General features: G+C 40.4%; 1 protein-coding gene across 3 annotated transcripts in view; it reads right to left on the bottom strand.

The window, feature by feature from the left end:
- Positions 1-25,258, bottom strand: part of LOC144696894 (uncharacterized) — an 86,186-nt gene extending 60,928 nt beyond the window's left edge. For all 3 annotated transcript variants that reach the window (XM_078568600.1, XM_078568610.1, XM_078568616.1), the window contains exons 1-8: positions 24,937-25,258; positions 19,404-19,543; positions 15,427-15,715; positions 12,993-13,113; positions 12,185-12,417; positions 5,281-5,365; positions 4,338-4,483; positions 4,087-4,227 (exon numbers count right to left, since the gene is read on the bottom strand). In XM_078568600.1, the coding sequence (XP_078424726.1) occupies positions 4,087-4,227; positions 4,338-4,483; positions 5,281-5,365; positions 12,185-12,417; positions 12,993-13,113; positions 15,427-15,715; positions 19,404-19,543; positions 24,937-24,975 (1,194 nt within the window). In that variant the 5' untranslated portion in view covers positions 24,976-25,258. The remainder of the gene's footprint in view (positions 1-4,086; positions 4,228-4,337; positions 4,484-5,280; positions 5,366-12,184; positions 12,418-12,992; positions 13,114-15,426; positions 15,716-19,403; positions 19,544-24,936) is intronic.
- Positions 25,259-26,424: the final 1,166 nt, after the last annotated feature.

Below are 26,424 nucleotides of genomic sequence, written 5' to 3'. Positions count from 1 at the left end.
TGAAACATTTTCAAAATCATTAGTCATTCTACTCTTCCAGATTTTTATAATGTGCGTTTTAATAATGCCTGCTTAGGACTGGGAATCAATGGGTAATATATGCACGAATAATTTATTTTAGCTATTTGTATTGCTTTTCTTTTAAGTGGTTGATGTCAATCTTCCCTGTGCGCAATCACCTACAAACTCAAGGCTTCTTCTAAGTAGCAGTGAATGCTTGACTTAATGGAGTTTAGATCAATTCTTTGCTCATCCATATTTTATGAATATAAATAGTGTAGATGATGCACTGACCAGCATTCAGGTGTAAATGAAATCAGTCTTTAGATCAGTTTCACAAACCTACAGTCTGGCATTTTACCATGTCCTTTTCTATTATATGCATTTTTTTCTCAAAAAACAGCCCTAAAACAATCTAGAGTATTTTGTGCTACATTTCTTTGCAATTTCATTTTCAATGGGTTTATAATCTTCAATTTTCTCAGAAGCCTCGCTCATTTTGAGAGAAAACATTTTCTCTTAGAAGCTCACTATTCTTTCTAAGTTTGTTATATGCTAAATTTTTGGCAGGCTTCACAATTCCAGTCAGTGTTGCAAAATGCTGCATCACAGGTCAGTATCTGTGATTCTCCACAGTGAGCTCCAGATCTCAATTTTGCTGCTACCGGGAGGGGTCAAGCATCTCCCCCAGAAAAAGGAAAACAATCTGCAGGGCAAGTAACCAGAAAGCCACTTCACTGTATAGACGTTTGGATAACCCTGTTGTAAATTCATGCAAGGAAAAGAACAGTTCTGAATGTCATCTTGATCAATATCTCAGCACACAAATGTTGTCCTACAAGCGCGAGCACAGCAAAAATGCCAAGGAACAGTAAGGCCCCAAATATCAACGTTGTGGTGGCTTTCAAGTGAGGTTGGAATTGCATGGGTGAAACACAGATGCAAAGTGAGCATGTCGGATTCTCTGCTTTCAGCTTCATTGAGGTAATATGTTTCACATCTCCAAACTGCACAGCAGACCTGACCTCAAGTCTATTAAAGGGACAATGTAGTGGGGGAGCCAGGCCTATTTAGGATGGATAGAGTGAGAGCGCAAGGGCAGCACCCGGATTTAATGACACATCCCCTGAAATTACTACAGGATACAGACAGGAACAGGAAGGACATAATTTACCATAGCATTGGGAGAAGAAACCAGCTACTCTCACTACTGAAGTAGCCAAGGTAGTGAAGCTAGAGTGTTACACCATGGTCTTGGGTATAGTGTAAGAAGCAGTTTAAGGATATAACCAAGTCAGGAAAATCTTTAATGGGGCCCTTCAGAGTCCCAAAGCCCAGGAGACACAAGGACAAAAACACCCCAGCTGTCACAGCAAAGATCCGAGCAGTCTATCTCCGCCACTGGTGAAGCTGCACAGGATACAGCACGTAGAAGCAGTAGGGAGTGCAAGTTGAAGAAATTGTAATTCATCAAGGGTATGCACAAGTGTTTGGTAAAATACTCTATTGGTAAGTTTCCTGTTCTTATAACGACGCACAAAATATAATAATTAGCATCACTTACACATCTTGTCCATTATTGCATCCCAATTGTCAACTCACCCTTTCACTTGTGTCATGATGAATGCATAATAGAACCCACTGGGCAGATGTGTAATGCTTGAATGCATAATTGAAGGATAATTTAGTGTAAGGGGGAGGCGTTGACGATGGGGAGGTGCTTAGTGCTGACAGTGGGAGCATGACAGAGGATTTCATTTTCTATTTTCTTCTGCAAGAGTCACAAGTAGCTAAAGCTTTCAGCTATCAGGGCACCCCTGACAGCAATATACGCAACTGTTGAGTGTACAAAAAGGAATACTTCATATTCCTTTTCACTGTTCTCCTCGCCTCATCCAAAAAACACCTGAGACCTCCTCAACCTCCTCCGCATGTAAATTGCCTCTGCTGTGGAATGTTGTGCAGGATGCAGCACACCATTATTCTGGATACCCTCACTGGCAAATACTCAAAGATGGCTTCAGATCTATCTAAGCACATGAAGCGCACCTGCAAAATTCTGATAGTTTGCTCTACGACACATCTGCTAGTTATCTGGATCTTGTTGTAGCGTTCCTGCACCTCATAGGTAAGGTCCCATAAAGGTGTCATATGCCAAATTTTAAGTTTGGTCATCCCCTATGAGTCAACCCTTAAGGCTGCTTCCTGGAACGAAAAAGGTCTGGAATGTTGAACTGCCTCAATGGGAATTCATCATGACGGCTCCTAGGGAATCTGCCAGGCATCTGTCTGAATCTTTTCTTCTGGTTGTACACCAGCATTAATGGAATAATATCCCTTGCGGCATGGAAAAGCCATGGTAGAGTGTTAAATCCAAAGGAAAGTGAAATTCAAGTCAAAAAGGCTTAATTTGCATACAATTATCAGCTCAAGTGATGACTTCATTGCCTGCACTAATGATTGCCCCGATAAGCTGGTTACTTTGTTTCAACCAAACATGTCTCAAGGAAGGTGGTACATTGAAGCCAGGTTACAGTCGTGATTCTTTTTATTCCCGAATTTGTCTACAGACCAGGCTCTAACTCACCTGTTCTTTTCCATTAAAATTCCCCATGACATGAAAGTGGGCTATAAATAGTTCCTAAGCTATATTAGGAGTGCCACTGTTTTAAGTGGCAGCACTATGTATCCACTGTAACACTTTAATACGATTACCAGTATTTATCATTTGTACCAGGTTTTTCTGCCAGCTGGTCTGCTGCAGGCTTATTCTAAGTCTTCCTCCATAACAATTTTTTTAAAACAACGGAACAGATGACATAGGACAGATGTGTAAAGAAATGGGGAAGAGTAGAACTAGAAGGGAGCAAAAATATAGGTGAAAACACACATTGTTAAGTGCTGGGACTGTTCCTTCCACGAACAAGTAACTTGCAAAGTGAAAATTATTTAATGAATACTGTAGTCAAAAGAATCACAAGATAATTATAAATGCAGAGACCTCACTTGAGAGTGGGATAAGTAATTAAGAATGTCTCCTTTCATAGAAACACTCAAGTTTTGTCATTGCAAAAGCAGATTCAGAGATCTACTATCTGGGATCTCACGATACGACCCAATCAAATGACTTGTTCAAGGAGTGTTTTCAGCTGGCTGTCCCTGAGCGGCGCAGGATAGATTTCTTTCCCAATACTGAAATTCAGCTCAACAGCCCAGGGCCAGCTAGAACTTGTTTGTACTGAATATTGGCTTTCACTACATGCACTAAAGGTTGGCACACCATGGATAGATGTGTTATTTGTCTTAATCTTAGTTCTGCAGCAGGGATATTATTGTACAGTTTGTTAAACTTAATCTAGTTTATTAATAACAAAGCATGCACAAGAAATATTGAAATATTTCAGTTTTCCTACTGTTAAAAAGCAGCTGATCAGACTATCCTAAGGTCTGTTAATGTTATACCGATATTGATTTCACTATACATTGTAGTAGAATAGCCTTTATCTTTTGCCTGTTAACTGATGAAGTACAAGTCAATTTAGATGCAGTGACCACTTAACTGTTGAATTAAAGGCTAGTCTTAATGGTCAGTTTAAACCATTAAAAGATATTGCACTGCATACTGCAGTGATCTTCAATTTGATGACAAGTTCTGCTTAGGGGAACATTGCAATTACATTATCCTTTACAGAAGCAGGAGGTTGATATGGAATGTACAGATTTATAATTGAAAGTTTCAATTGATAGAACAGCAAGAATAGCAACAAATGTGAAACTATCAATAAAATAATCAAGTTGGAGATGAAAAATAAATAGATTTACTTATAAGGGACAGAGGAAAAACTCATGGAAAGCCTGCAGTCTGTATAGCGAACTTGGAACTAGGCATTTAAGACCTCCGATAAAGCTGCCAGGTTTGACTGACTGTAAGTACTGCTGTTCAGTGAATGTTTAATTACTGTATATTTAAATAAACGTGACATTTGATATTCAATCTTGTATAACGAGTAAATTTATAAGCTCAGAACACACATTTACCCCTCCTCAACCATGATATTAAAACATTTAAATACAAAAATCAAGTACCTCAAATCGAGGTAGCTCTTGTACAGTTATCTTGGACTCATTAGGTTCTGAAGCATCTTTAGATTCCTTTGGCTTCTTTTTCTTTTTCTTCTTTTTCACTTTCCCAGCTGCTTCTTTTAGTTTTGTTTCACCATCAGTGCTCTGCAGAATAATTTGATATTTCACATTTTGATCACATTGACACTTTAAAAATTAGAATAATTTCAAAGCTAAAAATGTAAAACAACCAGCATTTTTGGTTCCACCCTGACCTGCGAAACATTATGTGTAGATATCTTTGGTGGAGCTGAACTGAGAACCGGTTTCTTAGGTGCTTGTGAAACAATTCTGGCCCACGACAACACAGATGGAGTGGCAGTAGATGATAAAGATGATGCAGGCGGTGCTACTGTACTTGCTGGTGCAATAACAAAATGAATAACAATTTATATTATAGCATTAACATACAGAACAAAAACACAGACACATATTGGCACACATTTGAAGTTTATATCAAATGTAACACATCTATGGAGGTATTTTTCATATTTCATGAAGACATGCAATTAAAAACATCCACCACTTTGATGGGGGTTGGAGTGGGGAAGAAGTGAAACGTTTGTGCTACAGGAACAAATTCTTAATCTGCATATTAATATACAAATCCAAGCCAATTCGTATTATTTAAATTAATATAATAGAACACAGAAAAGCTGTGGGATACAATCCTTTGTTCTCATGAGTTAGTAGGTCATCACAATATTGGGATATGAAGCATTTCTCCTGCCTTTTAATTATTTAACCAATGTGTTGTATTCCTTAAATGTTTTACAAATTTTACAAAATGCTCATTGGGAGGCTAAATGAAATCAAATATATGAAAGTAACTGAATGTTATGAAAAGTAAGTCTGTTTAATGTTAGCTGACAATAATCTCAACTCTAAATAAAAGGCATTAATATCAGTAAACGCTTTCTGCAATTTTACATTATCATACATAAATAATGGTAATTTAAGTAGTAATTTAAATTTTTAATATTTCGTTACAAAATTATCTAGATAGTCATCAATCTGGAGAATATGTCTATTGTTCAACCTAGTTTTCTCAGAAGCTAAGGCTACTTATGTTGGAAAATGTTTTACTGAACAGCCATTTCTAGAAATAGCACAACATAATCCAAAGCACAAGCAAAGAAGGATGGCAAATCTGCCTACCTGTGACAGTAGTGGAACCAGAGACAGAACATTTCTCTGAAGCAATTGGAAATCTAGGTAACTGGGTTGTCCCCATTCTCTCATCCTAGACAACAAACAACATGTTAGATTTCCTTCACAAATGGAAGCGTGACAATAAAAAAAAATGAATTGCAGCTACAAATGATGATGATGATGATGATGATGATGATGATGATGATGAGAGTAAATCAATATAAAATTAGTTTATCGCTTGGTAGTACGGAACTTGAGTATTGCTGCAAAGAGACATGCTGTCAAAGCTTTTCATCAGGACAAAAGAATTGCAAGAATACCAAATCTCAAAGGGAATGACAATTTATATTGCACTCGTGCAGATTTGGTATTCTTGCAATTCTGTCCTGAAGAGTGCAAGACGAAAAGATTTGACAGCATGTCTCTCTCTGTGATAAATCAGTTTGCTCAGCATTTATTATTTAGTCTGATATATTTTGCATCTTACAATGATATTCTACTGCACTTCAACGTAAAATTTACATTCAAGAAGTTGGACTCAGAAACTCAATAGAACCAGAAATTTCAACATTCAAGAGAATATCTGTCAGGTATTCATGGAGTGTTGAGAAACTCATTCAGGAAAGATACTATAAAAAGAATAAACATTCTAACAAATTAACAAAAAATTGTAAGTTCACCTTTTAAACGCTTTTAGGATGACCTTAAACTGAGGACCCATCTTTACTTTTGTGGACATCAAAACAAAATCCAAGACACTTTTCAAAGAGTAGAGGAACACAAGACTTAAGAGCAGGCCACTCAGTCCCTTGAGCCTGTTCCACCATTTGATATCATGATTGATTTGATTATGGCCTCAAATCCACTCTCCTGTCTTTTCTCCCCATAACCCTTGACTCTCTTGTTAATCTAAAGTCTAACTCAGCTTTGAATATATTCAACGACCAAGCCTCCACTGCTCTCTGGCAAAGAGAATTCCACAGACTTAGCAACCCTCAGAAAAAAATTATCCTCATATCAGTCTTAAGTGGGAGACCCCTAATTTTTAAACGGTGTCCCTTAGTTCTAGATTCCCCACAAGGGGAAACATCCTCTCAGCATCCAACCTGTCAAGTCCCCTCAGGATCTTGTCTGTTTTAATAAAATCACCTTGCATTCTTCTAAATTACAATGGGTATAAGAGGTTTTTCAGATTCTCCCCAGCATTTATCAGTCAACAAATAATACCAAAACAGCAAATCTCCCTGTTGTGGGACCTTCCTTTGCAAAAATGCCTCCGGAATTTTCCTACATTACAACTGCAAGTGTACTTCAAAAGTATTTCATTGGCCAGGAAGCACTTTAGAATATCTTGACATTTTGAAAGGAACTAGATGGGCTTAATTTTGTTGGGGCCACAGGGGCCCTGATGGCGGGCTGGAAAACCGACACAGAATTTTAACGGCACTGAAGGAGGCCATTCAGCCCATCGTTTCTGCACGTCTCTCTAAATGAGCATTATGACCTAGTGCAATTGCCCTGCCTTTTCCCCCATACCCCAACACATTGTTTGTTTATATTCAAATAATCTTCTCATGCCCTCTTGAATGCCTCAATTGAACCTGCCTCCACCACACTTCCAGGCAGTGCATTCCAGACCGGAACCAATTGTGTGAAAAAGTTCTCTCTCACGTCACATTTGCTTCTTTTCAAAATCACTAAATCTGTGCCTTCTCGTTCTTGATCCTTTTTACAGCTTCTCCCTTCCTACTCTGTCCATTCCCCTCATGATTTTGAACATTTCTATCAAATCTCCTCTTAGCCTTCTTATCTCCATGGAGAACAGTCCCAACCTCTCCAATCCATCTTCGTAACTGAAGTTTCTTATTCCTGGAATCATTCTTGTAAACCTTGCCCTGGCCATCTGGAGGGCCCCTGGCCACATTTCAGGCCTTACGTGCAGCTAATTAGCTGCTGTCAGGGCTCCCGTCCCTTTAAAGGATGAAGGCCCACCTCCAAGAGCTATTGGCCAATAATGAGCGTCAACAGCACTCTCAGCAGCACCACTGGGAGCAGTGGCCACAGCTGGGACTGCACCAAGCCAAGTGAAAGCAGTGATAAAAGCCATCTTGAGCACAAGGCGAGTGGGGTCTGAGGTTGCCAGGGTTAGTCAGGCCATGGGCGTGGGCCTGGGGGGCGGAGAAGAAAGAGGAGTGGTTGAGTGTGGACAGGGGATCATGTTGCCACTAGAGTGCCCTTTGTGCATCACAGGATACCTGATTTCGAGCCACCCCACCACCGAGCCAGCAGGAAGGGTGCAAGGGTTCACCAGGCGGTCTCCCCATGAGGTGGAGGGCCCACCCTGTCCTTGGTAAAATGCCAGCAGCAGCAGGAACAGGCCCTTCAGTGGGGGCACTTAAATGGAACATTTAGCCTCTGGGCGGGAGAGGTGTCCTCCACCTTCCCCGCCATTGGCAGAATGCTGTAGCGGCAGGAAAGTGACAAGCACTCCCACCACCACCTCCCCTCACCATTTCATGGGCCCCTTGCCTCCCATCATATCCCTAGGAGGGCTGGTAAAATCTAGTTCTATAAACACAAGTTATTTATTTTCTTTCTTTTATGACCAACTTTATAATACACCCCCAACATGCTTTTCAAAGAAATATTATTTTCGAGCCTGATGAAAGAAGTCACACATAAATTTGGTTAAAGCACCAACTTGTGCTTATGAACATACACTTAAATCTGTAAATTATGGACACCCAAGCGACTGGTATCAGCTGTCCTTTTTAAATGTATCCTCATTTTAGAAATGATTTTAATAATGTAGTTTTGGCCAGGTTCATGAAAATAGTCGCCACTCCATTCGACCAGTTCCTGAAATAGGCAAATCTGCCATCCTACCCCAGGGGCCCGGCAGTAACAGTAGCTGAGGGGGGTTTCAAATGATGGATGACCAACATGGACAGAAGTCACAGGAGGGAATTCAATCCCTGTCAGGGCAGCAGGAATAGTTGCCCAAGAAGGGAGCTGCTGCCTGCTCCTGTTAATATAACCTTGTTGCTGATCCCAGCATGGCAGTGTACAGGGCTCTTTCTTTTAGAAAGGGGAGGGACAGAAATGTTAGTACTGAAAAGATTTGCACTTATATAGCGCTTTTCATGACCACCAGCAGTCCCAAAGCACTTTACAGCCAATGAAGTACTTTTTAAAAAAAAATAAGTGTAGTCATTGTTGTAATGTAGGAAAAGCACTGAACTCTGCTGGTGAAAAGCTCCATGAGCACTAGATTGAATCAACTTGGGTTAGGCATCTAGAGTCTAACTCCAGGATTTGGTTTTTTCAAAAATTGCAATAATTTAAATGTTGAGAGAGTTTAATAATGGTGTATAGTAGTGCGAGTGCATTGCAGATGGAACAGGTTACCCATGGTGTGTGATTTAACAGGTTGTTTTGATAGTGCAAGAGACATTCTACTGTGAAGGATGTTACCCTGATCTCGGTTTACATTAGGAAAAAAATTGTCAATTGTCTTCCAGGAACAATGGTGAATCAGAGGCATACTGGCAGGGGCAGGGACTGTAACCAGGGAGGTTGGAAAGGGGGAAAAAGGGGTTCAAACCCAGGGATTGGCAGTGACATTGCCACCCAGCTGGGCAGGACTGGACTGATCTGGTTCCATTCTTATCTAAGCAGAGCCAAAGAATCACTTGCAATGGCTTCTCTTCCTGCTCACACTGCTACCCCTGGTGTCCCCCAGGATCTATCCTCGCCCTCCTCCTATTTCTCGTCTACATGTTGCCCCTTGGCGTCATCCTCCAAAAGCACAGCATTAGTTTTCATATGGAAACTGATGACACCTCATCTCATTACTATCACCACCTCTCAATTCACCAACTCTTGTTAAATTATCCAACATCCAATACTACATAAGCAGACGTTTCCTCCAATTAAGTATTGGGAAGACTGAAGCCATTGTCTTCAGTCTCCACTCCAAACTCCATTCCCTAGCTACATAAGAAATAGGAGCAGGAGTAGACCATATTGACCGATCAAGACTACTCCACCATTCAATACGATCATTGCTGATCTTGGGCTTCGACTCCATTTTCCCACCCATTCCCCATAACGCTTCGTTCCCTAAGAGACCAAATATCTATCTCTTTATCAATGATTGAGCATCCGCAAACCTCTGGGGTGGAGAATTCAAAAAATTCACAACCTTTTGAGTGAAGTAATTTCCCCTCATCTCAGTCTTAAACGATTAGCCCCTCATCCTGAGACTGTACCCACCGGTGTATTAGATCCCTCAACCAGCAAAAACAATCTCACAGCTTCTACCCTATCAAGCCCCTTCAGAATTTTGTAGGGTTTCAATGAGATCACCTCACATTCTGTGGAGGTTAGAATAATGCAAGCCCAATTTACATGCCCTCTCAAAGGACAACCCCCTCATCCCAGGGAACAATTTAGTGAACCTTTGTTGTATGATGCAAGTATATCATTCCTTACGTAAAGAGACCAAAACTGAACAGTACTCCAGGTGTGGTTTCACCAAAACCCTATACTATTGTAGCAAGACTTCTTTATTCTTGAACTCCAATCCCCTTGCAATAAAGACCAACATGCCATTTGCTTTCCTAATTGCTTGCTGCACCTGCATGCTAGCTTTCTGCATTTCTTGTACAAGCACACTCAAGTCTCTTTGAACTTCAACACTTGCAAGTTTTACACTTTAAAAACATTCTTTGCTCTTACGACCAAAGTGAATAACTTCACACTTCCCTACATTATATTGCACCTGCCATCTTGGCTACTGACTCCATTCCTCTCCTGGTCAACTGTCTGACACTGAAGCAGACTGTTCTCAACCTCGTGTCACATTTGACCCCAAGATAAACTTTGAGCTTCTGACCACATCTCTGCGTCATCACAAAGTCCACCTAATTCCACTTCCAAAACACCACCCAACTTCATTCCTGCCTCAGCTCATCTGTTGCTGAAACCCTCATTATGCCTTTGTCACCTTTGGACTTCACCATTCCCGTGTCCTTACTTAAACCAAGTCCCATTTCACCCATCACACCTGTGCGTGTTGACCTACACCCGCTCCCAGTCAAGCAATGTCTTGATTTTAAAATTCTCATCCTTGTTTTCAAACCCCTTCATGGCCTTATTCTTCTCCATCTCTAATTTCCTCCAGCCCACAACCCTCCAAGCTATCTGCGCTCATCTCATTCTGGCCTCTTGAGCATCCCCAATTTTAATTGCTCGAACATCATTGGCTGTGCATTCAACTGCCTAGGCCCCAAGCTCTAGAATTCCCTCCCTAAGCCTCTGACTCTCTACCTCTCTTTCTTCCTTTAAGATGCTCTTTAAAATCTACCTCTTTGACCAAGTTTTTGGTCAACTGGCCTAATATTGCCATATGTGGCTCAGTGTCCAATTTTGCTTTATAATGCTCCTGTGAAGCTCCTTGGGACATTTTACATTTAATGCACCATACAATTTAAGTTTTGCTGATGTTATCGTTATGCCTGCCATTTCCTACCTTACAGCCAATTTCTCAACCATTTCCAGATTTTACCTTTAATCCTCATTATTTTAAGTAGCAGCTTTTCCTGCAAAATGTCAAATGCATTTTTGGAGTCAAGGTAGACTACATTTTTACTGCATAAATGAGAAGGTTCTTTTGATGATTCATCAAAATCAATTTTAAAATTTATTTAGATGACAAGTTCAGGGACTACGAGACACAAAATTATTATGAGTAGTATTTCCCAATTTAAAACGTTTAACATAACTAATATTATACTGGATACAAACGACATTTAAAATAATAAGATGTACAATCTGATCAAATTTAAATCAAATTACTCTCAAAAATGAAGCAATCTAGAATGGACCAAAAAGAACGATCAAAGAATCCTTTAACAAAAGTGATTCATTGCATTGCAATTCAGTCATGGAGGCTCCCTGACACAGATTTCTCAGTCAAAGTGGGAAATGATGACAATGCCTTAAATATAAATTCAGAGCTATTTAAATTTTAGCAAAAATCTCATTAATCTTGTATCATTTTTGTGAAAAATGGAAGTTCAAAATCAGACTTCTTGCTTCCTCATTGCAAATCTCCTAATTTCTAAATTGCAGTAACAAGTCTCACACAGGGGCTAGGTTTTACTTTGGTGGCAACTGGGATACATACAGTATTCTTATAAGAGTTGGCAACAAGATTCATGATCATGATCCTACTACACTCCTCCTATTACTACTGTCAGTTTTTCCCTACGCAGTTGTTTTCTCCTTGCGCCATACCCTTTGGATTAAAAAAGTTACATTTGCAATGTATGCCAAATCTGATTATGCATATCGTTTTAATTGCTTTCAAAAAAGAGGAAATTTTTTAGATTCTAGGTAATATAAAACAGGTAAGCTTCACTAAGATTACAGGAGATTCAAATTTTACATCAAGATTACAGAAAACTCTCAATAGCAGTGCAATGCATAGTGAACAGGAACTTAACTAAATCATTTAGTAGTTAACGTATTGGTTCAATGTGACAAAATAAACATTTTCATTTGGTGAATACAGTAAAGGTTTTGTCGCACAGGCAATGAAGGGATTTGAACACAAGTAGGAGAATTTCAAAATCAAGACATTGAGTGGAAGCGGATGTAGGTTCCTGTATTTCAGATTGATTTCAATTCGGGGCATTTTTAAAATAGCTTGGACTAGTGCCCAAGTTAGTCCAAACTAAGTTTAAAACAGTCAAATTCTGAAATTGTTTTTTAATGATACAAACAGCCTTTTGGATGCAACCAGAGTTGCCTCAAAGTTGAACCAAGAATGCACATGATAAATAAAGTTTTGATTAAAACAGTTAATTTAAAGCACAAACTGATTTTATAGTATAGCTCCCCATACCGTATCTGTTGCATCATCTGATGGCCGTATTTTGGTGGACTGCTCGGAGCTTTTACTGGACACCCGAGCATTTCTGAGGTCACAGCTAGATTGGTTTGTTACTGGGCTCTGTAATACGGGGAAATCACTTAATGCAACTTCAGTTGTGATAGTAGTCTGAGGCTCAGATTCATTTTGAATTTTCTGAAGTGGCTTTGATTTGCTGTGCTGGCATCTGTTAGACTGCTTGTCCTCTGTACAAGATTAAAGATGTACTTGTTAATCTCAATGCTGGGAATGCAGAAGCTAGTCAATATGATAGAGCTCAAGGACAGGATCACAGCAACAGAATGCAACAAATGGTAAATAATTGGCAGGTTCTCATAATTGTTTGAAGTGTCTCTGGGGGTCAGGAATTCGCACATTCATGTTGCTACTCTGTTCTCAGGTCAGTGGAGAATGCTGACCGGAATTGCTGAGTTTCAGAGGCAGTATCGCACAGGTGCTTGGTCATCAAATCGGAAACAAATCAAATAGGAACTACATCTATATGTGGTAACATAGCTTTTAAATTTTATGTATAACAGTCTTCTAAACAAATGCATATATCACAAGGATTAATTATTCAAATAGTTTGCTAAAAGAATGCTCATTAGCTTAGGTCCTGTTCATGTTAAACCAAAACCATACCCAAGCTTCTATATAATTTCCAATATGAAATGTAAACTTTCTAATATGAAATATTTTGGAAAAAAATCACACGCAGAGAACTGCACGTCTCAAAACGTAGAATAATTTTTAACAAAAAATTAAATATACTAATACTTACGACCTTTGGTTGCATTATCCCTAAATACATCAGGCTGTTGCAAGTGTTCACCTGTTGCAGCTTCAGGTACTTCATTTACGTTTTGTCTCTGGTTTCTTAATTCTTTTCTGGACCTAGCTTCCTAGAAATTACAGACACTGCAAACATCAGTGAGTTAGTTATGATCAAGCTACAGAACATACACCTTTGGACTTTTATAAGCAACATCACACGCTAAACAGCATGTGTTCACTACTGGCTGAGCACAGTTTTTAAATTAGCTATTTTGTACATTTTCAAATCTTTTTCTCTAATCAGTTTTCTTCATCTCCTTCCTGAAGGAGTTAAACTCATTGCTGAAGTATGGATCCAATGATAACCACTGCAAATTAACTAACAGGGCTTGATTTAAGACTCCATATTTTCATGTCTCCTCCAGTCTCACGTTCAACATATGCAAGAAGCTCATGGACTTTATTGCGAAGATGAAGACCATCCGACCAGCTGCCTCTACAAGTTTTCTCATTTCTCTTACCCCACAGGAGCAAACCTTCCTTTGGAGGTCCTCCCTCCCCTAACCCTGAACTTGCAAAAGAGAGAAAGATGCAGCTCCCCTGATGCCCTAAGCTCATTTTGTCCATGAAACCACCTTCTACTCCCTCTATCCTATACTTCTGACCACCAAACTTCACTTCCTGGCCCCCTTGTAAGCTGATAGAGTTAACAATTCTCTCTTCTCAGGGACTGATACTCTCTCCTTCAAATCGAAATTAGAGGAGGATGGTGTGGTCGTCAGTGTCAACGGCTGTAGACAGGTTAAGAAGGATGAGGAAGGATAGTTTATCTTTGTTACACTCACATAGGATGTCATTTGACACTTTGAAAGGAGCAGTTTCAGCATTGTGGCAGGTGCGGAAATCTGATTGGAGATCCAAACATGGGTTTCTGGGAAAGATGGGCAAGAGTTTGGGAGGCGACAACACATTCGGAGAAGAAAGAGAAGTTGGAGATAGTTTGCAAAGACAGAGGAGTCAAGGTTTTTTTTTGAGGGGATGAATGATGACAATAGGTTTATCTTTGGTTCGCCCCTACAAATTCCATTCCATAGCCACCAATTCTACTTGCTTCCTTGCGAATATCCAAGGCTGAACCCAAATGTTTGCAACTTTGGTGACATATTTGATCCCGAGCTTCCAATCGCATATCTATCATCACTAAGACCACCTATTTCCATCTCCATAACATTCCCAAACTTCACCCCTGCCTCAGCTCATCTGCTGCTGAAACCCACATCCATACCTGCCTTTGTTATCATCTCCAGATTTGACCATTCCAAAACACATCTGGCAGGCCATCTCTCCGCACCCCCCCCTCCCAAACCCCACCTTCCGAAACTTTAGGTCATTTAAAATTCTGCTGTTCAAGTCCCAACTTGCACCAAGCCTAATGCAAAAACAAAATACTGCGGACGCTGGAAAACAAATAAAAACAGAAAACACTGCCTGACCTGCTTAGTATTTGTAGTATCTGTCGAGAGAAAAACAGATTAAATGTTTCAAATCAATGACCATTCAACCAAACGGATCAGTTGCCAAGGCCCTAGGCTCTGGAATTCTCTCCCCAAACCCCCTCTCCTCTCTTTCCTTCTTTAAGATGCTCCTTAAAATCTACCTCTTTGACCAAGTTTTTAGACATTTTTTTTAAACATAGTTCAATGTCAAATTTTGTTTTTAAAAGACTCCTGTCAAGCATGCTGGGTCATTTTATTACTTTAAAGGCACTATGCAGGGGAGGTGGTGGCATAGTGGATTTGTCACTAGACTGGTATTCTAGAGACCCAGGGTAATACTTTGGGAACTGGGTTCAAATCCCACCATGATGGTGAAATAAAACTTTTTTTAAAAAGTCTGATGATGACCATGAAACCATTGCCAATTGTCACAAAAACCCAGCTGGTTCATTAATGTCCTTTAGGGAAGGAAATCTGCCACCCTTACCTGGTCTGACCTACATGTGACTCCAGACCCACAGCAATGTGGTTGACTCCTAAATGCCCTCTAAACAAGGGCAGGGCAATTAGGGATGGGCAATAAATGCTGGCCTAGGTAGTGATGCCCACATCCCATGAACGAATAAAAATAAATACAAGCTGTTGTGCTATGACTAAAGTCACAATTAGATGGTACAATCAGTTCGTCTCCAATAGCTCACCCAAATGTTCATTACTGATTTGTAAACTTTGAAGAATGTTGATGGGCTTTGCAGCTGAAGGGTTTGGTGGTGGTGGTGGTGGCGGGGGGGAGTAGGCAGGGGTCATTACAGTATTGTCCCCCATCAATATCCACACGTGCACAATTCCAGCAGAGGTCATTGAATAATGATCAAGATCAAAAAATTGACAGATACAGGAAAATGGTCTTGCTGTCCTAATACATCAGAGCAGCACATGACATACCTTGGATGATTGGTTCAAAAATGATTTCTCCTTCTCGGTGTCCTGTTGGCCTGACTGTTTTTTCTTGTTCCCTCTACTACCATACTTGTGCTTTGACAAGCAAATGTCATCACAGCGTAAAGGTGTTTGTGCGTATACGTTCAGTGAGGAATCAGATGATTGTTTGTATGAATAGCACAAGGAGTAATCCACAGGCAGGTGAGATGACACAACTGGATAGGATGTGTGCAACTCTGAAAAATTCTGAGACAGTTTATTGCAGCCATTCTCTGGTGTGTGCAAATGCTGCCTAAAAAGGATTAGAAAAACCACAGATTATTGACTGATATGGCTGTGAACCAACTGCAAGAAAAGTCACTCTCCTCTTGTATAAATATCTATCAAAGGGATACATTTCATCTATCAGTGAACCAGCGTATTCAAAACATCTCTGCATAATTTTATCCTGTAAAGTGTGAGCCAGCATAGTTTTCAAAAATAAAAACCTTACTTGGAGGCCTTTTGCTTCTACATCTTGGTCATGTGCAGGAGAACTGATAATTTTTTTTTAAATTTCAAATTTTATCCACTCTTTTGCTAAGGCATTTTAAATATACTGGATGGGTGCCCTCTGGTACCTTAGTCATATGGTCTTCATGTGCATGCCATGAGTGAGAATACAGTACTCTATCGGCTGCATGAAGGGGAAGGGGGCAGGTATCTCTGCTAAGACCAATAATGTCATCACACAACAGATGCACTTTCACCGAGATCAATGGAGACCAATAAAGCAGCAGGAACTTTGCTAACTTTTCCCCTCTCCAGTTAAGCAATTGCAGCATCAGCTGAGCCCAGCTGACTGGGAAATGAACTCGACAACTTTCAGATCGTATGACACAATACCACAAGGATAAATGTATTGCTTGTTGTGCATTTTACTTTTGGATAAATCTAAAATTGATTAAAAAAAGTACAATAAATAGCACAGTGTGCACCAAAAACTGTGCTCAGTGAAGGTCACATAGGAAATCACACGGTGACATTTTGGAAACACAATTGCAGCTTCTTTAATAAATGTGCAATAAAGAAACAAGGCAAGCAGGAAGAAAAGCAGCATTTCTTCTTGCCCTAGTTTATTTTCAAATTAGGTTTTACATATTGTCCCCTACAGATAATTACACAGAAGTTACAACACAGAAACAGGTCACTGGGCTGATCAGTTGTGATGTTTATCCTCCACATGAACAGTAGTTCCTAATCCTATATGCCCACCCCCATACCTGTATATATTTATCCCCATTCCTTCTAGTAACTAATTAGGCTAAGAGATCATTTCAACTTCAATTAGCAACTCCAATATGCACTCCATGGCTTTGTGACTCCGCATTAAAAAGTTTATCCTGCTTCTCTCCTTCCCCCTCACTCCTCTTCCCCATTCCCTGGGAGTCAAAGAGGGTGTCAGGTGGGAGTGGGGAAACAGGGAGTGGCCTAACGGCCAGAAGGTGGGGGGGTGGGTAGAAAGACACCGAGGGGAGTGGGGAGGGGGAGAAGAATCCACGAAGTATCAAATGTCTGTACCAATGTGAGCAGAGCTCTGTATTTGATGACTTGCAGCATGTTTTGTTCCCCACTGACATTATCTTTTAGAAGGTAGGCTAACAGAACCCTGAAATCTATCGATATTTGCAGGCTGTCTCCCATATAGACAAGACTGAACACAACTGTTCCCTAAAAATCAATCTCTGACCAAGCTTTTGGACATCTAGTCTAGTATCTCCTTATGTGACTCACTGTCAAATTTTGCTATATAATGCTCCTGTGATGCATCTTGGGAATTTTTTACTACATTAAAGTTGCTATATAAATACAAATTGTTGCCCGAGTCTCAGTGTCAGCCCCTGTACACGTACATTATGCTGCAGGAAAAAGGGAAAGATTCGCTTCCATCTGCTACTGTATAACTCATGGGTGTCTCGGTGTCAGTTCCAAGACATGTACACCACAATATCATCCTTTACCTGTCTCTTTACTAGTATCTGTGTCTCTCGTTATTGATCTCTCTGAAATTAGCTATTCCGTTTCCAAAATAGTAGTGACTTTAAAAGTGCTCCATCGGCCAAAAAGTACTTGAGACACCCTAAAGTGCTTTATAAATGCTCTTCCCTAAGTTGCTGTGAGGAAATTAAGAGTCAGTGTGTGACCGAGTTAAATGTAGGCCAGCCCTCTCCCTTAAGGACATTGTCTAACCAATTTGGTCTTTGTGACATAGAGAAAGCTTTCATCAGTCTTGCATCTATTTTACTCAAATTGTTTGAATTAATTAATTGTTAGATTCTGTAGGTCCTGCAGCGATCTCTCCTGCGACAGAGAATCCACTGATAAAAACATCAAGTGAAACTTCTCTCTCCTGAAATTCATGTTTTCTGTTTGTTCACTTTTGGTCCCCTCTCCCTCTTTCTAGGCCTTTGCCCTTCTGTCCCTCTGTCCTCGCCGGTCATTAGAACATAAAAATCTAAAAGAAATAAAAGTAGCTGCCCATAAAGCCCCTTGGGCCGGCTTTGGTGTACCGCCTCCAAGGCGAATATATCTTTCCTTAGGTATGAAGAGCAAAACTGTCCATAATATTTCAGTAATAAACACAAAATGCTGGAAATACTTAGCAGGTTTGCCAACATCTGCAGAGAGAGAAGCAGAACCACAGAATTTTAATGGCACAGAAGGAGGCCATTCAGCCCATCGTGTCTGCACCGGCTCTCCAAATGAGCAATATGACCTAGTGCCATTTCCCTGCCTTTTCCCTGTGCCTCTGCATATCGTTTCTATTCAAATAATCACCTAATTCCCTCTTGAATGCCTCGACTGAAAAAGAGTTAATGGTTCAGGTCGTAACCTTTCATCAGAACACAGTATTCCAGTTATGGTCTCACCACATCCTTGTACAATTGCAACAAGACTTCCTTACTCTTGTATTCCAATGCCCTTGCAATAAAGGCTAATACAATATCTTGCCTTCCTAATTGCACCAGCATGCTAACTTTGCGTTATTTGTATACAAGGACATCCAAATCCCTCCGAACACCTAACATTTAATAGCTTCTCACCATGGACAGACACACAGTAGATGGAATTTAATGTAGAGAAGTGTGAGGTGATACATTTTGATTGGAGGATGATGAAAAGCAATGTATAAAATAAAAAGTACATTCTAAAAGGGCGCAGGAGCACAGGGAACTGGAGATACATATGCACAATTTGTTGAAGGTGGCAGGGCAGGTTGCAAAAGTGGTTAAAAGGCACACAGGATCCTGGCCTTTATAAATAAAGGCATAGAGTGTAAACACAAGGAAGTTATGTTGAACCTTTGCAAAACTCGGGTTTGATTTCAACTGGTGTACTGTATTCAATTCTGGGCATTACACTTCAGGAAGGATGTGAAGGCTTTAGAGGAGCGTACAAGAGATTTACAACAATGGTTCCAGGCTTGAGGGATTTCAGTTACATTGGTAGATTGGAAAAACTGGGGTTGTTCTCCTTAGAGAAGGTTGAAAAGGTTTGATTGAGTTGTCCAAAATCATGAGGGGTCTAAACAGACAAGATGGAGAGAAACCGTTCCCATTGGCATAATAGCCAAAATCCAAGGAACACCAATTTAAGCAAACTGGCAAACGAACCAACGGCAATGTGACAAAAAACAGTTTTTCCACAGTGAATGGTTAGGAATCTGGCTGCAGTGGTGGGGGGTTGGGGGGGCCTGCGGTGGTGAAGGCAGATTCAATCATGGCCTTCAACAGGAAATTGGATAAGCGCTGTCCTGAAGGGCTATGGGGAAAGGGACTTGCTGAGTTTCTCTTGAAAAAAGCCTACATGGACAAGAGAGGCCAAATAACCTTCTTCTGTGCTGTAACCATTCTGTAACTGGAAATGTCAATCCAGGTTGCTCCATCTTTTCTTAACTTATGTCATACAAACAAGCTACAGAATTATAAATTAATATTTACCTGTCCACATAAGGATCTTGAACGAAAGGATAGCAGGTCGTTAAATATCTCGGCAATGTAGCAGAAGATTCAGGCCATTTGGCTCCTACTGCTTGTTGTTTTGGCACAAATGGTTCAACGTCAGCTGATAATCTGGAGGCCTGTGAAAGATTGGATTATATTTTGTACTGTATTTCATTAACAAAAAATGAAAAAGAAACATACAGTATGCGAAATAAAATGAACTGCATCAAGCTCTGTGGTAGACTTCTTCATAGTTTAGCTCCTGACTTCCACCATCTACATGTCTCCACTTGCCTAGATGGGTGCAGCTCCAAAAAACACTTAAAAAGCTTGAAACCATCCAATACAAAGCAGTTCACTTGATTGGTACACCATCCACTATAAACACCAGTGCAGCGTGGCTACAGTAAGGGAGGGAGCGAAGAGGTGGGGGGTGGAGTCAGGAGAGACAGCGAGCGAAGTTGCGGGGTACTTAAAAAAAAAAACAAACACAGGCTGAGCAAGCGTAGTTACAATGTGGTTCTCGGAACATGTGTCGTAACGACGCTAAAACAAAAATGGAGGCAGCACTATTTGGGCAAGTTCCTTTATTTACAATTTAAAATGTGCTTAGAACATGCTTTAAACAGGGAATACCTGTATATCCAAGAAGGACAGGGTAGCAGATGCATGGGAACACCGTCACCTACAAGTTCCCCACCAGCCACACACCATCCAGATTTGGAACTATATTACCGTTTCATCACTGTTGCTGGATCAAAATCCTGGAACTCCCTTCTCAAGAGTGCTGTAGGTGTTCCTATACCACATGGACTGCAGTGGTTCAAGAAGGCAGCTGACCACCACCTTCTCAAGGGCAATTAGTGATGGGCAATAAATGCTGGCCTAGCCAGCGACGCCCACATCCCATGTAAGAATAAAAAGGTGTTTTTTTACTAATATTAACTTTTTTTCTCTGTTGTACACAAATTCCTTGACCAGCAGTGTCCAAAGGTACCTGCTGCCAGGGCTTTGTCAGTGGCTGATTCTGAAAGTAACTATATGGCTTTTACATCGGCCAGGATATATTCACTTATTTTAAAATAGAGGAAATATATAAAAGGAACCTTCACCTTGCAGATTAAACAGAAAAGACACCTTAAAGTAAATTTTGAAATGACATAAAACCACTTTAGAGCACTCGTAATGCACCCCTGAACTCTGACAAAGTGCAGCATTCCTCACAATAAATTATGTGACTGAAACTTTTAAAGGATGTTTCCTGATCCTGTAAATCATGTTTGGTCTTTGACTGTCCCTGGGAAATACCAAATATTCTGGTGCCAGTATGGAAAGGGGGAACAAAACAACAGACGTGCATCATTTTTTATCACAAGGACAAAACTTGCATCATCTCATCCCCATTTGGTAAACATTGTAAAAGGTGTTTATCAACCTCTTTCCTAAGGCTTTAAGCTAACATTTGCAAGCTAGTTGGGTTGAAGGCCTGGTTTGAGTCTGGCATAAAGGCAGCTGAGAAAACAAGATGATGCCAATTCCAACAGAAAAACAACCTAATAAACTGACAAGTTAAAACTCTTACAGCCTGCCTTACACCTAAACAACTTATGTCACTTTTATTGTATTCCAGATCAACCCAAAGCATATTCCACAAGCACCAATTAAATTAACAGGACAGAAAGAAGCCATTCAGCCAAACAGGTCTATGCTAGCACACCGTCCCACTTTATCTAACCTATCAGCATATCCTTCCTGCTACTTTCTCTTTCGTGTTAATCCAGATTCCATTTAAAGTGTGGTCCATGGACCACTGGTGATCTGTAAGGGTCCTCCAGATGGTCCACAGGCTGATCCAAACTGCAAGTCACTGACACAACGTGGCCCTGCCAAAGTCATACAAGGGTACAAGTAAGAATCTGCACCCCCGCCATTCATGTGACATCACACAACCAGACTTGGCTCTATCTTCCCCTACCAGCCCCCGTGTGCATGGCAAGAGTTATTATAAGCGCAAGCAATGACAATAGTGTTTACAAGCAAGATTTATGTTACTGTTGAATTTGATGAATATCCATGTAATACAAGTATTCATTTCACAAAAGAAGATTGTGATGATTTTATAAAACATATAGAATGTTTCAAATAAACGTGTTCTCTCGCACTATTAATGTTTATAATATTAAAATGTCTCTTTTTGTAGCTGGCATGAATTAATTTACATATGATAATTAATAAAAAAATAATGTGCATACATTGATTCCATTTAAGAGTCAGAAATCAAAATATTTATAGTTTTCATATGTTCCCATTAATTCAAATTAGTTTTTTTGCAGTAGCAAGTGAAAGTGGATGGAGTAGGACCTATAGGTGGTTCACAGGGTCTTTTGCCCCACCCAAGTGGACTGTGGACAAAAATGTTTAGGAAGCACTGTTTTAAATGCATGTTATTCACATCAACTACTCCTTGTGGTACGGAGTTCCACATTCTAATCAATCTCTGGATAAATTAGTTCCTCCTGAATTCCCTATTGGATTTATTGGTGACCATGGCAAGTGGAAACTGCTTCGCTACATCTATCCTGTTAAATCTCTTCAAAATTATAAAAACCTCTTAATAGGTCAAGCCCTTGGCTTTCTCCATTTTGAAAGAAGAGCTCCAGCCTGTTCAGCCTTTTCTGATAAGTATAACTTCAGGTCTGGAACCATCCTTGTAAATCTTCTCTGTACCTTCCCCAGCACTCAATATCCATTTGATAATATGGAGATTACATGTCTGGAAGAACTGCAGAGAGTCAATTAAGCATGCCAAAAATGGAAAAGTGCTTTGGTTTACAATTGACAATATAAATGAAAATTAAATAAGTCCCAGCTTCATGTTGGTTGAAACCAAAGCTACGCTCCCACCAACACCTCCAAGCCACTGTCCACAATTGCATTAACATCCCCACCCGTGAGCTGGAGCTAAACCTGCTGGTGCAAAACCTTGCCAGCCTGGATGACACTAAGCTGGCTTTCTTTTCCATATCACTTCTTCATCAAGACCACTTTTTCCACTTCCAAAATATTCCATGCTGTAATCCACATCTACTGTGGGGATCCAAGTGCTCACTGCATACCATGCCCAGTTTCAAACAGATAAAAACCCAAAACACCAAGTATCCTCTTGCTCATGAAGCCCAGTTTTAAACACTATACATGGACCATATCCACATGCTGTATTACAGGCTTCATCCCATCGATCTAATAACCTCAGGAAAAAATTCTGCATGGCTAAGCTCAGAGTTGATGAGCTGAAATCCAAGCTTCAGACACTGGATACATCAGGAAGGGAAAAAGTTACCTAGCCACTTTTGTTCCAGCAAGAAGTCACACCCCTGATGTTAAGTACTTCAGATTTGGTCCATGGTGACAGACAGGAGGGTGAGACTACAAGTGAGGTAGGTATGGGAATCCAGAAAATAGCACATAAACAGCCTCAGCCCTTGCACTTGTCCAATAGGCATAAGGTCCATGCAGCCTGTGTGGATGAGAGCAAGTACTGCAGGGAGGGGGAGCAAACTGACCAGAGCACCTTGCTACAGGGGGTTATTCAAGTTGTGGCTGTAAAACAGAATGTAGTACTAGGGTCAGTATAGCTAGAGATAGTATAGCTTCCCTCTGCACTAACCCTGAACCATCATCTTTCCCTAGTTCCTCTTCTATATTTCTTCATGACCTCTCTGAGCTCATCTTGTCCATGAGATCTACCTCCTGCTCCCTTGACCCCATTCTCACTAAAAAGCTGACTACCCAACTTCCCTTCCTGACCCCCATGTTAGCTGATATTGTAAACAGTTGTCTCCCCAACTGCTAAGCCTCTCTTTGTTGGACTTCAGCTAACTAGGCTTTTCCTCCCTTAGGGTTTTCCTCCATTAGCCTCACTGCCTCTTTTTCCTCTTTAAACCTGCACCTTTGTCCACGCTTTTGATCATTTGCCCTAATATTTCACATAGCTCGGTGTCAAATTTTGCTCTTGTGAAGCACCTCGGAATGTTTTACTACATTAAAGGCATTATAAAACGCTAAACTACTATAAAATATAGATTGTTGTGTTTCTATCAACACTGTCACTTTTTTTGGGCTTTTTTTTCTATCTATTGGTTCAGTCTCCTGCTGTTAATCCATATTACTGTTTAAATATGAATACACCTTTTGCATCTTCCAGTCTCTGTGACTGGTAAAATGTCCAATTTTTCCTTCAAATCAGTGAATATGCTCAAAATAAAAAAAATCTGCCTCAGCATTCCAGGAACTTTTCCCTGGGCACTTGAATATTCATGGAGTTTGCAAGACATATAAAACTTTTCTGGAGGTTGCAGATTTGACACTCCTGCAAGTCTAAGACCTAAATTATTGCCTTCTATTTTGCGACAGATACTAAGCTGCCTAACCTGCTGTGTATTTCCATCTTTTTTCTGTTTTTAGATTTGCAGCATGTGCTTTTTTTTTCATTTTTGTAGACGATTTCTGCACTCTGTCCGATTCTCTTCGAGATCTTATATAAAACGTCCCCGAAAAGGGTTCTTTTTCCAGGAATGATACGCTTGTCTAGTTTGAGACTGCATTTATTTTAATCTATTCCTTCTTCCTCAACACACTTCCTGCTTTCTTGAGTTTATATTTTTCAGGGATCTTTTTATACACAAGTTAATAAAATGCTGACCGCTCACAATTAATACTAGCTGATAATTAACACCGACTTAATTAAGATAAAACAGCGCTTTCATTTTAGCAAAATGAGCAATGTATTAAACAAAACGAGCGACGATCAGCAATGACCTGAAACACATGTCAAGACTCGAAACTCGTTCTGTTGCAGCGATGGGAACATAGGAATTGGCGGACGAAAAAAGCTGGACGAATATCCTTAACTAACTCGCCAGCTACTATCGCGTGATACAATAACGATCAAACAAACTCATAATCGTAACTATAACTCCGGTAATTCGGTCAATATTTGGCTAAAGGTGGCATGAAATCTGAGGGAAAATGTACAATCTTTAAGAATAACTACACTTCAGCAGTACATCGCTGCCTTTAAAGCGCTTTGGGACGTCCTGAGGTGGTAAAATGTATGATGTAAATACCAATTCTTTCATTTCATTCTCACTAAAAATAGGATTGCCAAGGTTGCAATCTGTAATGTTTTATTTCTTTAGTCTGACGGGATTTTAAAAGGCTGCAGATTAACAGACCGACAGGAAGCTGGAACAGCAATCAGAGCCATTATGGTCCCCCAGCTCTTCAAGTGCTGAGCCAGTCACTTCCTTTCACTGGTGACACTTCGCGCCGCCCGTCACACAGGCCTGAGTTTCTGCTGCCGGCATCTCGCCCGGTGCCAAACATCGACTCTCCCCTCCTCACGGCCCCAAAGGCCACGGAACTCCCTCGGCCGAGGGGAAGGGGAGGGGGGGGGGGTGCCAAGCCACCGAGCCGGCTTCTCTCGCCCAACACCGGGAACTGGCAGCAGCTCGAGCAGTCCCCGAGTTACCTTTGCTCCGGCCGCACCGCCGCTGCCCCGCTCGGCCATGGGCTCGATCTTTCAAACGGCCGTTCCAAAGCGCCGCTGTCACAACATCAACACCCGCCTCACTACGGCAGCCCGGAAGGCTCAAAGGCCGGAGAGACGAGCAATCGGCATCAAACATTTATATTGGGGCTTCCTCTGCTCCCCAGTGACAAGACAAGTTATCATGCAGAGTTTTTTTAAAAAAAAATAAACCGCAAATGTTGTAAATTATTTTATTTGTGCGCACTCCGACAAGTGTTTACAATTAATTATGTAATTTCAGGTGCGGAAAGCCATTGGGCCCGCCCTAATTGTCCTTCCTAGCATTCAGTTGTTTCATAAATCATTGCCGGGTTTTAATCATTACTCGATCCGGATATCTGTTATCGATCATTGTGTGAAAAATAATTTCTATGACCTGGTACTTGTTTGAAGCTGTGTACCCATGTTGTACTCCTCGTTTAACATTCAAGGTTTCCTTTTTCTGTAACCGGGTAGGTTACAATTCCTCCTTTCTATGCCGAAAATCCAGATTCTCCATTAATTCCTTATACTGTAATTTGATCCATATGGCACTGCTTGCCCAAAGTTGTTCGCATTGCTTAAAATACTGTCCGATCATAGCATTACAAACTTTGATCACCACCTTCTCTGACTATTCGACATTTTAAAAATATGTAGTTCAACATCCTATTTGCTTTATTAACTGCTACAGTGCATTTATTGGACATATTTCGTCATTGAGCTTCAGTCTCTTTCAACTTCATCTTTAATTATTTTAACAGTTCATGGAATAATATGCATGTCACCAATTTTACATTTACCTGCAGTATGTTTCATTTTTGCATTGTTCTAACTACTTACATATTCTGTCCAATAGAGAACATTAGGAAAAAATTACTTCTTTCTGCTGATGGTAATTGAATTACCTATACAGTACTTATCTGTAGTATAATAGCAGCAGATCTTGCAACAGACTTGGGTGTCGATTGGCCCAAATAAAGCAACGACGAGTTACTGGACTTGGAATCCAGAAGCCAGGACTAATAAATTAGAAACAAAAACAAAAATTGCTGGAAAAACTCAGCAGGTCCGGCAGCATCTGTGGAGAGGAAGACAGAGTTAATGTTTCGAGTCCGTATAACTCATCATCAGAACTTCTAATAAATTAGAAAATGTGAATTAAACTCCCACTGTTGTAGTTTTTGAATTTGAATTCAATTTTGAAAATCTCCAAATAAAGCTGTTGGATTATTGCAAAAATCCAAATTGTTGATTAATGATCTTTAAGGAAGGAATCCAGTAATCCTCACCTGATTTGATCTATACATGACTCCAGTTCTACACTAACGTGGTTGCCTTCTAACTGCACTCTGAAATGGCCTAGTAAACCACTCAGTTGCATCAAACTGCTAAAAGGGCCCACCACCACTCAGGATGACCAACTCTTATGAAAGAAAACAAGAGACA

Source organism: Cetorhinus maximus, chromosome 2 (genome assembly GCF_964194155.1).
Source record: "Cetorhinus maximus chromosome 2, sCetMax3.hap1.1, whole genome shotgun sequence".
In the NCBI taxonomy this organism is placed as follows: domain Eukaryota; kingdom Metazoa; phylum Chordata; class Chondrichthyes; order Lamniformes; family Cetorhinidae; genus Cetorhinus; species Cetorhinus maximus.
This window is presented reverse-complemented; position numbering and strand designations above follow the sequence as displayed.